Below are 18,015 nucleotides of genomic sequence, written 5' to 3' on the forward strand. Positions count from 1 at the left end.
GCCCAACCAGGAGCCACATCCTATGGGGCTTTGTCATTAAAAAGAAGCTGTGGTCTCTGTGTATGGTGGGATATTCCTCAGCCAGTGGAAACGACAAATACCCACCATGTGCTTCAGCGTGGATGGACCTGGAGGGTATGATGCTGAGTGAAGTAAGTCAGTCCGAGAAGGACAAACATTATATGGTCTCATTCATTTGGGGAATATAAAAAATAGTGAAAGGGAATAAAGGGGAAAGGAGAAAAAATGTGTGGGAAATATCAGAAAAGGAGACAGAACATGAGAGACTCCTAACTCTGGGAAACGAACTAGGGGTGGTGGAAGGGGAGGAGGGGGGGGGTGGGGGTGACTGGGTGACGGGCACTGAGGGGGCACTTGATGGGATGAGCACTGGGCGTTATTCTGTATGTTGGCAAATTGAACACCAATAAAAAATAAATTTAAATTAAAAAAAAAAAGGACTTGGAACTCTATTAAGGTGGGAGCCACTGAAAAACATCCCCCTAAAAGAATCCAGTGGTTTACAAAAAATATTACCCCGTCTCTTCATCACCTCACGACATCGTTTCCAGCTGCACGTCATAAGCAGGCACACTTTGCTGCAATAGAGCTGCATTTCTGAAACCTATAAACACTTAAAATAAAAATAAAAATAATTATTTTATTTTATTTTTTATTTTTTCAACACTTAATATTTAATAGAGTTCATTGATCCCACATTTTCTAATTATTTACTTTAAAAGATAATGCCTGAGAGCCCTGGGTGTTTGAAACAGCTTTGTCCCCAGATAAGGAGAGAGAAATCAAATAAAATAATCTCTGGGCGGGGTGGCTCGGGTCGGTTTAGCGTCGGACTGGATGGTGGCTCGGGTCTTGCTCTCAGGGTGGGGAGTTCCAGCCCTGCACTGGGCTCCCTGCTGGGCTTGGAGCCTAGTTTAAAAAAAAAATTACGATTTCTGGGAACCTCGGGTCCATTGCTTCCCTGAAGTCAAAGCACCTTAAAGACCCGGGTCACAGTAAGTGAATTCATTGCCTAGAGGCCAACTTCACCTGGCAGGTCTCACCCGAGAGCGTGAGACGCCTACGCTGAAGCCAAGCTTCGGTGAAGTGGCTGCTGATAGAGACCAGGAGGTTATCTGTCACCTCGGCCCTCCCTGCATGCTCACCCCAAGTGAGACACCCCGGAGACTGTGCCACTAGAAGTCACCTTCACACACCTTGGAGGATCTATAGGAGGGAATCCAGATAAGCACATGGAAATTAGAGACGGAGAGAGAGGTCGGCGTAAGGGGCTGGGAGTGGCTGGAAGGGAAAGAGGCAGACTGTTCTGCAAAAAGCATATATAAGAGACAGGAGTGGAAACACCCCACTTTCAAGCACAGGGATCAGCGCACGGGACCCTTGGACAGGACGAGAGAGGCAGATGGCCTGGTTCAGCCTCCACCTGCTGCACCTCCTGTGGGTGGCGGCGGGGACCGGCACCTGGGCCCGAAGCTCGTGCTGTGAGTAGGGTGTTGCTCCAGAGAGGTCACAGGAGCAGCTCCCGGGGGTCTGTTGCGGGGAAAGTGATGGGGAACAGCCATCCCTGTAGGGGTTCCAACGGCGTGAGTCGGGGTGAGCGTGTGCTTCATCCTTCCTGGCCAAACGGCAGGAGATTTTGGAGGCAAGTCTGCGCGTTTTCCCTTAAGAGGGATTTAAATACTGGTGCAGGGACGATGGCTGGTGGCACGGAGACGCTCAGAGCTGCCCGACCAGGGGCCGCTGCGAGGGGGGATGGTGGTATCCACCGAGGACAGGTCAGACCCTGTCTTCCGTATTTTTCAGGTAAGACGGATGGGGGGTGCCTGGCTGGCTCAGTTGGAAGAACATGCAACTCTTGATCTCAGGATTACGAGTTCGAGCCCCATGTAGGGTGTAGAGATTAATTAAAAATAAAATATTTAAAAAAGAAAAAAAGGTGTGGGAAGGCACCTGGGGGGCTCAGTCCGTTGAGTGTCTGACTCTTGATTTTGGCTCAGGTCACGATCTCAGGGTCGTGGGATCAAGCCCCATGTCGGGCTCTGTGTTCAGCAGGGACTCTGCTTGTCCCTCTCCTGCTCGTGCATGCACATGCACTCCCTGTCTCATAATAAATAAATAAATAAATAAATAAATAAATAAATAAATAAAATCCTAAAAAAGCAAAAAAAGAAATAACTTTATATGTTTTAAGATTAATTTATCTTAGAGAATGGGGCGGGGGGCAGAGGGAGAGAGAAAACCCCAAGTAGACTCCATGCTGAGCACAGAGCTGGACTCAGGGCTCCATCCCAGGGCCCCGAGATCAAGACCTGAGCCGAAACCAAGAGTCAGAGGCTTCACGGGCGACACCACCCAGGCGCCCCAAAAAGAAATAACTTAAAAAAAAAGAGTGAGAAAAAAATGCAAAGAAACCAGTGATTTCTAGGAACGTGCTAGAAGGAATATGCAATGTCCGTGAGCCACAGGGCTTGAACTAAGTGAGAAATCACTCCGCTAAGGATGAGGGTCATTTGCGAAGATGTGGAGTCTAATTGGCTCAGAAGACCATCTCCATGTTTCCTCCACGGGTCCCTGATAGTCTCCCCGGCAGAGGGTGCCCCGGGGACACTGTCCTCCGGCAGAGAGAGGCCCGAGAAGCGCGCTTCTGCCATGAGGGAGAGGCCCCGGGTTTAGCTCGGGCTTTTCTCTTCCCAGCCGTTCCCCAGGCGGCGCAGCACCTGGTGGATGGCCTGCAGGTGCTCCTGGAGGACTCCGTGAGCAGCGCGGCGCCCCCGAACCCCAGCGTCCTGATCGCCATGAACCTGGCCGGGGCCCTCAACGCGGAGGCCCGCGAGCTGCTGGCCGACAGGCTCGGGGCCAGCGACTCGGCCGGTGAGAAGCCAGGGCCCCCCGGGTGCGCCCCCCGGGCCCCCGCGAGCGGAGCCGAAGCACCCAAACCCCCTCCCTGTGCACCTGAAGGGAAGCGCGGGAGCCAGAGCACCTGCAGAGCCGGGCCGCGCAGGAGGCCGTGGGCCAGGTGCCCGTGAACAGGTGCGCGGCCCCCTCGCTTCCTCCCCTAACCGGGTGACTCTAACAACAAGGGCACAGCCGTAATAATAACAAAGATAATAATATAAATCCTCTATTCTGCGTGCCTCCCAGGATCCAGTTAGGTAGTAAAGTGAAAATTACTTTCAGGAGTGAACCTGCATAGGCGTCCCTGCCACTCTTCCAAGTAGACACCAGGGATCCCCGGTGAAGCTGTCGGGTCACACGGTGCTCAGCAGTGGTCGAGCGTTTTCCCATATTCCTTTCCTTAAGAAAAACAAAATAAAAAAAACCATCTAGGGGCATCTGGCCGGCTCAGTGGGGGCGCCATGGGGCTCTTGATCTCCGGGTTGTGAGTTCAAGTCCCATGATGGGTGGAGCAAGGACTTAAAACTATTTTTTAAAAAATTATCTAATCACATTATTAGAAAAATCAGAATGATCTGGACAAGAAGCAGAGAGCTCCGCCCCGGCGCCCGGCGCAGTGTCCTCCGGAGTGTCCTCGTGACCGTTTCGTTCCCCCTCCGCAGGGCTGAGCGTCGGCCAGCTGGCCCTCACCATCATGGCCCTCAACTCCTCCTGCCGAGACCCTGGGAATAAAGTGTCGGTTCTATATGGACAGATGGAAGCCTGGCCACCTTCGAGTAAGACCTCATCGGAGGAGAGGGGAGACTGAGGCAGAGGCCTTCCTGAGCACGTTGAGCCTAGAAAGAAAAAGCAGGGCGACGGGAGAGTCACCTGCACGCGGGACCCTCAGATAATCCCACGTGGGGTTACTCACTTTGATTCCAAATGAACCAGAGAAAACCACACCCCAGGGACATAGACTTACCGCCCTCACCCGAGGACCCCCACCACGGCCTCCCCCCGCGCCGCTGGGGGACATTGTTATTCTGGGGAACTTGACGTTACCTTTGCCAACGTGGAGCCTTTCTTTTTTTTTTTTTTGGATGGGTTTTTCTAGAAATTTCTATTTAAAGGTTTGACCTTTACCTTTCTCATGAAGGTCCTCACGATGGTGAACGTTCGCCTTACAGAGACCCTCTGTCCCCTTCCCAGGCCCCAGTGCCACGGCTTGGACCTTCTACGGGCCCAGCCTGGCGGTGCTCGCCCTGTGCCAGGAGCACCCGGGGAGGGCCCTGCCGGTGGCAGCCCGCCTGGCCAAGATCCTGGCAGCCGGCCTCTCCCCCTTCAATACGGGTGAGTTGGCGGCCGCCTGCAGGCTGCCCCGAGCTGGGAACCCAAGGGCCGGAGGGGGGCTGCGGGGGGAGGGGGGAGGCTCCCGTGGAGGAGGAGCCAAGGGCCTGGAAACGTCTGCGGGTGGGAGGCCTTTGGCAAATACTGTCAGAGACGTGATTAGGGAATAAGTGAAAGGGACACACAGGAACCCATGGAATGACAGGTCTGAGGACGACGGAGCCTCCCCTGGGGGCCCTACGGCTCCCAAGTCAGCAGTGACTCCCGGGCAAATTCGTAAAGAATTGAATCCATGTCTACACTCAGCCCCTCCCTGAGTGCTCTCTCTTCTCTTTTTATTTTTATTTATTTATTTTTAAATATTTTATTTCTTTACGAGAGAGAGAGAGAGAGAGAGAGAGAGAGAGAGAGAGAGAGGGGCAGAGACACAGGCCGAGGGAGAAGCAGGCTCCATGCAGGGAGCCCGACGTGGGACTCGATCCCGGGACCCCAGGATCACGCCCTGGGCTGAAGGCGGCGTTAAACCGCTGCGCCACCCGGGCTGCCCTCTCTTCTCTTTTTAAAGATTTGTTTATTTATTCAAGAGACACAGAGAGACAGAGGCAGAGAGACAGAGACACAGAGACACAGAGGCAGAGAGACAGAGGCAGAGACACAGAGACAGAGAGGCAGAGAGACAGAGGCAGAGACACAGAGACACAGAGACAGAGACACAGAGGCAGAGAGACAGAGTCACAGAGGCAGAGACACAGGCAGAGACACAGAGGCAGAGAGACAGAGACACAGAGGCAGAGAGACAGAGACACAGAGAGCACGCGTGCGCAGGGAGAGAGGATCTCGGGCCGACTTCACGCTGGGCGTGCAGCCCACTCAGGGCTCCATCTCAGCCCCGAGGTCATGACCCGGGTCGAAGCCAAGGGTCAGCCGCCCAACCGCCTGAGCCACCCGGCGCCCCGAACCTTCCCCTTTGTCACTACTTCTGATTTTATTCCTATTCTTCTCGGTTTCTCCTTAGAACAGCCCGACAGTCTCTTAGTAAACAGACCCCCGGGCCCCAACGGCGCGATGCTCCCCGTCCAAGGGGACGCCAGAGCCATGGTGCCTCCTCATCCTACCACGCTGGGCCGCGGCCGCTCGGCGGGCCCTGCGCAGACAAGGGTGCCCCTCTGAAGGACGCCGTCTCGGGGGACGCTCCCCCGGCCCCGCTCCTGGCCGCCTCTTCTCCCCTCGCCCTCCGTATCTCAGGTCTTCCCCCGCTACCACGCAGCCTCGGCAGCCGCTGTCATCTCCGGCCTGTGTCCTTCCAGGCTTTCTCAGGCCGGGAGGCAGGGGCTCCTGCAGGCTCCCTCTGGGTCAGGAGCTCCCGGGCCTTGGTGTCCCGTCGGGGACCTCATGCATTCCTAGGCTGTCAGTTCAGGAGATTTGACTCCTTGGCCGACGTCGGCCGCAACACCATGTGGTCCTTGATGGGGTGGCACGGACTTCGGGAGGGGGTTACCGTAAGGAGGGGAAGCTCAGCCAAAGGAGCCATCCGGCAAGTCTCCCTCCCACTTCTTCTGTCTTGTCCGGAGCTTGCTCGTTCAGTCCACATACACTTTCCCGTGCAAATAATGAAAACGGCCCCGTGCTGGGTGCTGGGGGGGGGGTGCAAAGTTCCCCCGACCCAGGAGCTCACGGAGCACAGTAACAACAAAACAGAGCAGCAAGTGCTGAGATCGCAAAACAGGTCCAAGCAACACCTGCTGAAAAGTTGAGAAACGAGGGGCACCTGGGTGGCTCAGTCCGTTCAGCGTCCGACTCGATCTCAGCTCGGGTCTTGATCTCAGGGTCATGAGTTCAAGCCCAGCATGGAGCCGAGTTAAAAAAATTAAAAAGTTGAAAAAAAGAGACTGCACCGTGGCTCCGGGCAGACCAGCGAAGGCGTCACCACTGACAGGTAGCGACGTCTGAGCTTTCAAGAACTGGCCACATTTTGAAAAGATAAACACTGGGGCGGAAGCAACGAGATCGAGTAAAGCACCGTCGACATTAGTTAGAAGGATGGGCCGTGGAGCCATCTAGATCTGGGTTCAGGCCCCGGCACGGCTACTTAGCAGCTGGGGGGCCGCGGGCCATCACGTGGCTTCCCTGAGCCTCCATTTCCTCACCCTTCAGGACGGAGTAGTAGGTCCTGTTTAAGGTTTTCCTGGAGAGTAGAGGAGACAGTGTAGCGGGAACGCAGGAAGCTCCCGGTACATGTCAGTGGTTCATGTGCGGATGCGCTTGTCTCACCCGCCCTGCCCTGCTTCACAGACACAGGAGCCATGGTGACCCTGGCTCTGACGTGTATGCACAGCAAGATCCCAGAAGGTTCAGAGGAGGGTTACAGAGCTCTGTTCAGCCAGGTGCTGAGGGATGTCGTGGAGAACATCAGCATGAGGATCAAAGACAACGGCATCATCGGAGACGTCTACAGTACCGGCCTCGCCATGCAGGTAAACGCGGCGCCCCCGCTCTTTGTTGGGTCCCCACCCGCGCCGTGAGACTGGGTTGTAGGGTCAGGAGCCCACGCTTCTTCTACTGCCTCCAGGAAAGACCAGCTAGTGTGACTTGAGATAGATCCCTTGTATTTGTCTCGGTTTCTCTACTGGTAAAAAGCAGGTGTTAATTCCTCCCTACTCCTAGGTAAAGTATGAAAATAAAACTACATGAGTTCTTTTCTCGTTCTTGGAAAAAAATAAATAAATCCTAGAAACATATTGGTTTTTTTTTTTTTTTGGTCATGATAATGATCAAAATCTTTTTGATAATGATCAGTTTGTTCATGATAATCATAAACTGATGAAAATTTGATGTATAAAAAATAAGGATATTAAAATTTGATGTATAAAAAAGGATATTATACTTATTCCTCAAAAAATGGATTTCTTTTTAATAATAAATTTTTTTATTGGTGTTCAACTTACCAACATACAGAATAACACCCAGTGCTCATCCCATCAAGTGCCCCCCTCAGTGCCCATCACCCATTCACCCCCACTCCCCACCCGCCTCCCCTTCCACCACCCCTAGTTCATTTCCCAGAGTTAGGAGTCTTCATGTTCTGTCTCCCTTTCTGATATTTCCCACACATTTCTTCTCCCTTCCCTTCTATTCCCTTTCACTATTACTTATATTCCCCAAATGAATGAGACCATATAATGTTTGTCCTTCTCTGATTGACTTACTTCACTCAGCATAATGCCCTCCAGTTCCATCCACGTCGAAGCAAATGGTGGGTATTTGTCGTTTCTAATGGCTGAGGAATATTCCATTGTATACATAGACCACAGCTTCTTTATCCATCATCTGTCGATGGACACCGAGGCTCCTTCCACAGTTTGGCTATTGTGGACATTGCTGCTAGAAACATCGGGGTGCAGGTGTCCTGGCGTTTCATTGCATCTGAATCTTTGGGGTAAATCCCCAGCAGTGCAATTGCTGGGTCGTAGGGCAGGTCTATTTTTAACTCTTTGAGGAACCTCCACACAGTTCTCCAGAGTGGCTGCACCAGGTCACATTCCCACCAACAGTGCAGGAGGGTTCCCCTTTCTCCACATCCTCTCCAACATTTGTGGTTTCCTGCCTTGTTAATTTTCCCCATTCTCACTGGTGTGAGGTGGGATCTCATTGTGGTTTTGATCTGTATTTCCCTGATGGCAAGTGATGCAGAGCATTTTCTCATGTGCATGTTGGCCATGTCCATGTCTTCCTCTGTGAGATTTCTCTTCATGTCTTTTGCCCATTTCATGATTGGATTGTTTGTTTCTTTGGTGTTGAGTTTAATAAGTTCTTTATAGATCTTGGAAACTAGCCCTTTATCTGATACGTCATTTGCAAATATCTTCTCCCATTCTGTAGGTTGTCTTTTAGTTTTGTTGACTGTATCCTTTGCTCTGCACAAGCTTCTTATCTTGATGAAGTCCCAATAGTTCATTTTTGCTTTTGTTTCTTTTGCCTTCATGGATGAATATTGCAAGAAGTTGCTGTGGCCAAGTTCAAAAAGGGCGTTGCCTGTGCTCTCCTCTAGGATTTTGATGGAATCTTGTCTCGCATTTAGATCTTTCATCCATTTTGAGTTTATCTTTGTGTCTGGTGCAAGAGAGTGGTCCAGTTTCATTCTTCTGCATGTGGATGTCCAATGTTCCCAGCACCATCTATTGAAGAGACTGTCTTTCTTCCAGTGGATACTCTTTCCTGCTTTGTCCAATATTAGTTGACCATAAAGTTCAGGGTCCACTTCTGGGTTCTCTATTCTGTTCCATTGATCTATGTTTCTGTTTTTGTGCCAGATATTATATTTATTCCTCAAAAAATGGAATTTTCTGATTCCATCTTGCCAGCTCTTTATCTTGATCAAGAAAATGTGGGCTTGTATTCAGGCTGATTAGTGAAAATAACCTAAAGCTGACTTGTCAAGCTCTTGTACAATCTCTATCTCATTTCAACCTCACACAGTGCTCTAAATGGCAGAGCCAGGTGTGTCTGTACCCACATCCTATACTCAATGTGTTCCTTGTACAGATTCTCAGACTTGGATTCTGTAAGAGGCTGCTTGTTATATCTCCCAATCCCCACCCCATTGATTACGGTTGATTAGGGCAGCACCTTTCAATAAAGATAGGCTAATGATAGTGGGGAGAGATGACCAACTAGAATCAGAAATTAAAGGGTCATCTGTGGCCAAATCCTCTAGTCCAAACTGAGAAGTTTATGCTCCAAAGTCTCAAAATGCCTAATGCAATTAATAGAAAAGCTACATCATGACCCTCTTGACTCAGAAGGCCCAGGAAACAGAGAACCATGGAATTATGATGCCAGCTCTAAATCCAGTATAACTCTGGGCAAGTGGTAGAAAGAAATCTTGTTGGGGGAAGGAGCAGACATTGGCCCTGATGCTCCACATGGTAGAAATTAGCAAAGGACAAAAACAGACTAGAAATCAGTTTATGTTAAACATAAAAGTAAATTAAAAAAAAAAAAAAAACATTCCAAAGTAGGAAGCAGCTAATGAGAACGAAGCAGCCTCTGTGTCACGTCATGGTGAATGGAGTCTTGCCGTGGGGCAATGGACTGTCACCGTTGCTGATTCACCCAAGAGCAACCCCGGGCCCGGGTCTAGGGAGCCCTGTGGAGTATCAGAGGCAGTCAGGAAGGGATAGGAGATGGCCTTTATCTCTGACTCGCTTAAACCTGCTTCCCCTTAGTGCCAGACAGAGAAATGTTCGCTTCTGTTTGGTTTGTGAATTCCTGTTTGGGATTTTATCAGCCACCGGGTACATTCTGGTAAGCTGTACCTAAGAAATAAAGCTTTACTTATGAAAAGGCAAGATCTCATCCTTATGCAGATATCACAGGTCACGTGGCTCGCTAATCAGTTAGGACACGTAACCTCTCCCCACTGGAGTCACGGCACGCGGCTAGAGTAGACCCACGCAGCCTGACGTCTGAAATCACCAGACACCTAAAGCGTAACTTGTTTCTAATTTTTTTTTAATTTTTATAAATTTATTTTTTATTGGTGTTCAATTTGCCAACATATAGAACAATACCCAGTGCTCATCCCGTCAACTTGTCTCTAATTTAAAACATCCTGCTGTGAGAAGTAAAGGGCTCTGGAGGTGTCACCACTCGAGTTTGAATCCCAGATCTGCCACCCTGTGGGCAAATATTGAATTTCTCTGAATTTCACTTTCCCCCATAAAAGCATGGTTGCAAAGGTTTTTTTTTTTTTTTTTTTTTTTTTTTAATCACAAGCACAAATGTGATGCTCAGTAGCTCTCATGGTCTCTCCCAGCTGAAGAGTGGTGAAATGAGGCTTGCTCTTCAGCCTTCATTCACTCATCCTCCTCCAAGATGTCAGTGCCCTTCAAGTGCTCTGGCCGCGCACTCATGAGGCACTTCCCCTGTCCCAGAATTTCTTCTCTTCCTTCTGTCAATATTCCAGAGCTTTCGATGTTCCTAGGAAGGAATCTGATAAACAGCTTCATGCAAAGTTATTAGTGCAATGTGTTATTCTTCTCTAGAGTGTTGGCCTTGGTGATGCCTCGTTACCAAGGGGATACATCTTGTTGGGGATCCAAGAGGTGACTTGGATGGCAAGTGAACAAGATCTGGCTCCGGAGGAGTACCTACCTGAAGTCCCTTAAATCAAACTGCCCTATACAGCGACCTCTGGCAAGGGCCAGGGTCCACGGTTGCCAAAGCCAACAGTCACAGTCATGCTTGTCAAGACTGCCTGGTTGTTGGTCACCTGCCTCTGGCTCACGGAGCCATTTCTGACTCTACTCTCACTTCTCGCGTTTCCTATTCCAAGCTTCAGGCGAACCAGTCACCAGCGGTCTCAAACCATTGACATACACTGAGGGTCATGGTCAGCACAACCCCAAAGGGAGGGAGGTGGTGACGAGATTGCACGTACCACACTTTACAAGATGCTCTTGCTTATCGTCCCACATCTGGACCTCAGATGAACCCCCAAAGGCAAGCGGGAATGCTGCTTTCTATCTTACCCTTGCGATACAAAACTCAGCAAAGTAGAATGAATTACTTGGTGCATTAATCAAGAATCATTTTGCAAATAACAGAAACCCAGATAATCTTTGCTTGAGATAAAAAAAAAAAGGGGGGGGGGATTTACTATTTCACATCAACTAGAGGGTCCAGGGCTAGATTAAGTTTCAGGATTAACCTGATGAAGGACTCGAATTATGTGTTTCAAGCACTACTCTTTTTTCGTTGCCCAGCCCCGGTTTTCCTCACTGTCTCCTACTGCAGGGCTCCTTCAGAGCGACTGAGGAAGATGCCCATTATGGCCCAGTGCTTACTTACATGGTCCCCAGCAGGAGAGAAAGAAATCCGTCCCTCCCTGAATGGCCCTATATCAGGGAAGGGCGCTGGCTAGTAGTGTGCCCACCAAAGCATGGCACTGTATGATTAGGCCAGCCCCGGCCGTGAGTCCACCCTGTGGCCAGACTGACGCTCCTGACATGATCACAAAGTATGGAAGGAGTCCACCCAAGGGTATACCGCACAACCCGAAGCAGGAGAGCTCCTCTAGGCTCAGATGGCCAGGCCGTCCCAGACTCACACAGGCCCGGGAGCGTGTGAGACATGCTGGCTCTTACCTTCGCTCTACCTGCACGTGCCATAAATACAGCAGCCCTGATAGTGATCCAACAGGTATCTGTGCGGCAATCAGGCTTGGGGAACACCATCGCGGATAGTTGTGTGACTGCTGTGTGACAGGCCCTGAGCTAAGAGGAGGGGATGCAGCAGTGAGCACGACAGACATCCCAAACCCTGGGCAGCTCAGGTTTGGACCCTGGGTGGTCCCCGAGACCGGCGATCAAGTACGTCTCTTGGAAAGCTTCTAAAGGCCAACTCTTAGCTGTGCCTAATCTCTCTGTCTCTCCGGTCCCAGGCTCTCTCTGTGACACCTGAGCCACCTAACAAGGAGTGGGACTGCAAGAAGACCATGGACACGATACTTAAGGAGATTGAGCAGGGGAAGTTCCACAATCCCATGTCCATTGCCCAAATCCTTCCTTCCCTGAAAGGCAAGACATACCTGGATGTGCCCTATGTGTCCTGCAGCCCTGGTAAGGACTCTTCATCTCTGCCTTTCCTTACGTCGTAAGTGGCAACTTATGCCAGTGATAATATATGCATCGACTTTGAGTGGTATGTGGGCTTGTTACGTAGGCAGAGCCACAGCCGATATCCAATCCCCGGGTGGTGCGTGCTCACACACCCACCCTCAGAATTCAGCCCCACTCAGCACGTCACTCAGTACGTATTAAGTGAGCACCTACTATAGGTAGAGCATCATGTGAGGTTCTGTGCCTTATATCTGCTCTTTACAAGGTCGGGAGACAAATATGTAACAAAAAAAACAAAAAACAAAAACAAAAACAAAAAACAAAACAAAAACAAAAACAAAACAAAACAAAACAAAACCTAAACAAACAAAAAACAAAACCAACATTTGGAAGAATGAAATAAGTATTAAATATAAATGGAAGCCACACAAAGCAAAGAAACCCGGGTCTGAGAGACCAGAGAAGAACAGGGCTGGCATTTAAGCCTAGACTTGGAGATCTGGATATAAAGCCTCGGTGCTCCTGGCACACCGAAGGAATGGGGTGGAAACCTGGCACAGTAGCTTTTTATTTTAAATATCTCTATTTTATCCAATTAAAAGTAGAATACAGGGACACGTAACTTTGCAGAAACGCGTACAAAGGAAGTGGGAGTCCTGCATACGCATATCCTTGCTCCAGAGGTCACGAGTCTTGGTAAAGACACCTGACACCCTTCTTCCTAGTATAAAGTACGGTTCACCTTAGGGTGCGTGGTCTTCTGGAGGCGAGCAGAGGGCTGGGCTCCTCGTCTATCTCAGCCCACGATCTACAGAGGCCGCGATCAAGCACCCCGATCCCAACCACATCAGACACGGCCACATCCACCTGCCTCCTCGGGCTGCCGCCCGGTGATTTCCCAACCTTGACGAGGTGGCCCTGGAGTCTCTCCTAGGATCCTACACCATAGAGGCCCCCAGTGTTCTGCCAAATGGTCTAAAATCTACTACCTTTTGCTTCCAGGTTCACAGTGTTGCTGAAAAAGCCCCCAACTCAGCAGACCTCAATCATGCAAAATACACAACGTGCGGTTAACAGTCCCCCCTTCTGGTTATAAATTCTTTTGACAAAAACTAATGTTCACTATAAGACTAGCTGTCGGCTCTTCAGCTACAAACGATTCTGTAGAACGGAAGTGGGAGCTTCACAGATCACACCAGTGCCTCAGAACAACCCAGAAAGGACACAAAATCATTGCCATTTCTTAAATTTAAAAAAAAATTTTTTTTTTTAGGATGAGTTGCCAATAACAGAGGTTTTGCACCCATAATTCAAGCCCCATGATCTTTAATCTGGCCTCTTGGCTGTCCACAGGTCATCAAGTGCAACCCACTCTCCCCAGTCAACCCAGCCCGGTTCCCACCTCGGCATCCAACATCACCGTCGCTTACACCATAAATAACCAGCTGAAGGGGGTGGAGCTGGTCTTCAATGAAACCATCGATGTTAGTGTGAAGGATGGATCCGTGCTCCTCGTTGTCCTAGAGGAAGCACAACGCAGAAATCCCATGTTCAAGTGAGTGCTGCAAGCCGCGTTCACCATTCCCCCCGGGCCCCTCGTGAATTCTCATCCTCTTCCTCCTTCCTTCATTTTCTTACTTCTTTTCGCCCCTTCTGGTGACTTAGATCTTCATGTGGTGGCCCCTCGAGAGGCCTGCAGTCTAGTAACTGGCAAGGCCGTCAGGAAAAATAATCACACAAGTCAACCTAGGATGGAGTCTTGCAAACAGGGATTCCAAGGGGAGGCCACTGTGGATTAGGGTAGTCCAGGAAGGCTCGCAGCCCTGGAAAGCTCTCGAAGAAGAAGTCCCGCGGGACGATAGTGGAAGATGACGCTCTAGGAAGAGGGATTGGCTGGAATGAAGCATTCGTGACAGCAATAAGCAGGGACTCCGGGGTCCATGAGTGGCCGGTGTGACTAGGGAAGAGACTACGGGACTGCATCAAGTGGGGCACGTCCGGAAGGACAGGCTGGGTGCTGTCGGAAAAGCCTGAAAAACCAGGCCAAGGAATCCGCCCTCCCCACTATAGCAACGCGTTACAAGTTTTTAAGCAAGAAAAGTCGTGTTGTAAAACGCTCATTGGTTCCAGAGTGGGAGACAAGGAGGAGAGCTGGGGCTTGCCTGGGGTGACAAATCTGTGGGGTGACGGAGACTCCATCTGTGGGTAATGGACTCACGCCCAGGAAGGTGCCACAGGCTCTATGAGCGCTGGATTCGGGGCCCACTTTACAGATAGCACCGCGTAGGCCCCGAGGCTAAGTGACGTTCCTAAGACCACAAGGCTTGAAACTGGTGAGGGCTGAGATCTGAACCCAGACTTGACCGCGAAGCTCATGTTCCTTCCACTGCCCTGTCGGGAAAGGGTAGAAGACAGAAATAACTCCCAGGAGATAAAAATCAACCCTTGGGATGTGTTTCTAGTTTGCAAAAAAGAGGAAGCAGTAGAGAAATATGGAGATGACGAAGGTCACCGGGGGAGCGGAAGGCGGCTGCCAGGTCCTGGAAGGAGGAGGAGGGCTTCGCCTCGCAAAGGAAAGACGGCGCGAGCCAAACCTGCAGGGAGATGCCAGGAGGAAGACGGGCCCAGCCCAAGGACGGGGCAACTGGGGGGCGTGGAATCCATCCCACAGGCCTAGGCTCAGGACGTCGCAGGTTGGGGTAAGAGTTGCATTTCAAGAATCCTTTTTTTTTTTTTTTTTGCATTTCAAGAATACTTTTTTTTTGCATTTCAAGAATACTTTTTTTTTGCATTTCAAGAATACTTTTTTTTTGCATTTCAAGAATACTTTTTTTTTTTGCATTTCAAGAATACTTTTTTTTTGCATTTCAAGAATACTTTTTTTTTTTGCATTTCAAGAATACTTTTTTTTTTTGCATTTCAAGAATACTTTTTTTTTTTTGCATTTCAAGAATACTTTTTTTTTTTGCATTTCAAGAATACTTTTTTTTTTGCATTTCAAGAATACTTAGTTTTCAAATACCCTCTGGCCATTACCTTACTTCTCTGAGCTGAGCTCTAATTGTGCCTCGTTTTTCTTTTCCTGGCTGTGAATGTCATAAATTCCTACAGCAGACGCTGGAGGGGTGATGCATAAAGAACAAAACAAAACACCTCTGAAACTCATAATACGCTACATGTTAATTAATTGAATTTAAATGAATTTTTTTTAAAAAAAGAACAAAACAAAGCATCTACAGCACATCCACAATGTAATCACTGCTGACATCTCTTTATAGTTTCGTAGGTGTCTTTTCTGTGCATATTATAGACGTGATCCCTCACACGGACGGGATGGTTGCTTCGCGTAAAATTTGTGTCCCACATTTTCACGTAACAATTATTGCACATTTTTTTAATGTCATTTAAAATTAACGAAAAGTACAATTGTGTAACTTGCCCAAAAAAAAAGTTCAATCTCGGGTATTCATTCTGTCGTCACTCATATAAGTATTCACTCATTGTTGGGCATTTATGTTTTAAAAAATTTGCATATTGATAGTTTTTTTTAAACTCCATTCATTTTAATTTCATTTAATTTCAAGTGAAGTAATTTGATATTCATTAATCATTTGCAATTTCTCCTTTGAGCATGGTTTTATTCGCTCTCTAAAACACTTAGAATATCGCTGTCCCTTCACCTTAACCCCTTATTGCCTGACCTAATTGAGATTAATCACACATGATTTTATTCTTACAGATTCGTAACCACGATGACATCCTGGGGCCCTGTCGTGTCCTCTATCAACAATATTGCTGAAAGTGTCCATGACAGGACATACTGGCAATTCCTGAGTGGCAAAACACCTTTGAATGAAGGTGAGTAAAGGAAAGGGATCTGGGACTTTCTTCCAAAGTCTGAAGGCTACTTTCCTTCATTTCCATATTGAATTAATTCATTTAATCAGTAAATAATTGTGCGGTTGTAGGTATATATCTATGATACGTGTGTATACAGTGACAACACGTGTACGCTCGCATATATATCATCATGATACATACAGAGATTCGATTGAACGATAGATCTTGGGCAGATAGATAGATAAGAGATAGGACAGGTGGCTGGCTCTCTAAAATAGCTTTTTCAAAAATCAGGAATCCTAAAAAAAAAAAAAAAAAGAAAGAAAAAGAAAAATCAGGAATCCTGACTCCACTCTGAGCCGATGGAGACACATGCAGCGACCAAGAAACGTGGACTGACCTACTTAGAGCAATAAGAGCTGAAAAAGGAAAAAGCAGATAATGTCAGAGACAAAAAATAAAAAGGTAGAAAAAGCAGTATGTGATCCAAGAAGATGCGCCCATTGGGATCCAGCCAAAGCGCAGGGCCGTCGTGCCTGTGGCCCGAGCGCCAGGGGCGGGAGCACGGCTCTTGTGGGGTGGCGCGGTCCTACTTCACACGTCAGCTCCGTAGGTGTTGGTGACTCTGTCTTTACGGGGAAAGAAACCAAGTCTTGGAGTGTCGAGGGGGCTCGTGCAAGCGCTGCCTCTAGCGTGGGACGGAGCGAGCAGCGATCGCACGCCGTCGGCCCGGCTGCAGCACCGTGGGCCTCACTCGGCCTTCACTCTTCTTCCCGCTCTGCCGTGGCTGTAAAATCTCCCAAGAGGAGATGCCGATGTGTGTCCGGGTGCGCAAAGGGGCAGGGATAGAATTCAGACCTCGGCAAGACCTGAACATACTTCGACATTTTGCACCAACACGAAAATCTCCGAGTTGAAGAGGCCTGCGTGTGGCTTTGTCCAAGGATGGTGTCACCTAGCCAAGGGCGTAGCTGTCCCTGTGCAGGGAGACGTGAAGCCACGGGAGGTGGCAGCAGAGCTGAGGCTGTGGCTCCGCAGAGGCGCGTCGTTACCCGAGATGACCACGGAGACGTGTCTTCTCGTCCTCGGAGCCCATCCCGGAGCCCGGGCCGGGCGGGGCTCGTGGAGCGGCAGCGCGGCCTAAAGCAAGTCTTGAGGGACAGAGGCCTGGTTAGAAGCCCCGGCGCTCGCTTGCTGGCGAGTCTTCTCGGAACCGGTTTCTAGAGCTGTAAACGGAGACGGGAGTGGCCATTCCTTGGGTTGGTAAGAAATTTTAGAAATAACATGTGTAAAATGAGTAAGTGCAGTGTCTTCAAAAACTGCTGAGTGTTAGTAGGTTCTCAGGAGCTGCCCTGGGACCCGAGAGCGGGATTGTTCTCCCGTCCGCCAACTGCCGCTCTTCTCCGGGGAGAAGCTGGTCAACAGAAAGGCCTCGGAGATCCCAGGAGATCGGGCTGGGGTCATGCCTTCCGATGCCTGGCGACCCGAGAGCGAGTGGCCGGGGCTGCCACCAGCTGGCTTTCCCGCCCTGGAACACGAGGTTCTCCACCCACTGCCCTTCCTCGATTCGGGCAACGCTTTTGCGCCCGAGCTCCAACCTCAGCATCCTAAGGTTGGCTCAGGTCAGCGGCCGGGGCGCACACTCACCTGCGGCCAGGTGCGCGCTGGGCATCCGCCAGTCATCACCCCTAAGCCTGAAAGGTTTCTTCCAAGGAGATGGTCCTGGGGAACTTCGGGGGAGACGCCTCGCCGCCCAAGGGCTCGTGCAAGGCCGCGCTCCCCGTGGCAGCTCCCAGGCTGCAAACCCGGCACCCCAAGGCCGGCCGGGCCGTGGACTTGACGCCTCCAGCAAGGGGCTGAGCCCGGGCCTGGGAGCCACCCTGCTCACCCCTGCTCCTCTCTGCTTGTTTCCAGGAGTTGCCGACTACACCCCCCGCGACCATGAGCACATCACGGCCAACTTCACGCAGTACTGAGGCCAAGGTGGGTCCCGTGCTCTCAGACGTCCCCGAAGGATGGTGGGGCCTTGGTTCACTTTATGCCAAATCTATGCCAAAAAGTGGGTTATCTACGATGCGACCATATTCCTAATAAAAACATGGAAATCACTGTGTAGAATAAACGATTCAAACTGCCTGCCCTGGAGCCTCTACATCCGTAACCCGTGAAAAAGTCCGGCTTCTCAAGGCAATGACTGCTGGTCATCACTGAAGCCTGGAGAGGGCCCAGTTGGTATTTTTGGGGTTCATTCTGATCTTCTTGATTAATTAACAAACACATTCCTTTACTTCTACAAATGAAATATTTTAAA

At 49.9% G+C, this 18,015-nt stretch overlaps 1 protein-coding gene across 1 annotated transcript; it reads left to right on the top strand.

Annotated features, from left to right (window-relative positions):
- The first annotated feature begins 1,423 nt into the window (after positions 1 to 1,423).
- CBLIF (cobalamin binding intrinsic factor) lies at positions 1,424 to 17,680 on the top strand. Its single transcript, XM_041727480.1, has 9 exons — positions 1,424 to 1,502; positions 2,716 to 2,892; positions 3,579 to 3,692; positions 4,108 to 4,248; positions 6,538 to 6,719; positions 11,687 to 11,864; positions 13,218 to 13,419; positions 15,604 to 15,722; positions 17,619 to 17,680. Exons 1-9 carry the CDS (start codon positions 1,424 to 1,426, stop codon positions 17,678 to 17,680), a joined length of 1,254 nt encoding a protein of 417 aa, XP_041583414.1.
- Positions 17,681 to 18,015: the final 335 nt, after the last annotated feature.

This window comes from Vulpes lagopus, chromosome 13 (genome assembly GCF_018345385.1).
Source record: "Vulpes lagopus strain Blue_001 chromosome 13, ASM1834538v1, whole genome shotgun sequence".
Lineage (NCBI taxonomy): Eukaryota > Metazoa > Chordata > Mammalia > Carnivora > Canidae > Vulpes > Vulpes lagopus.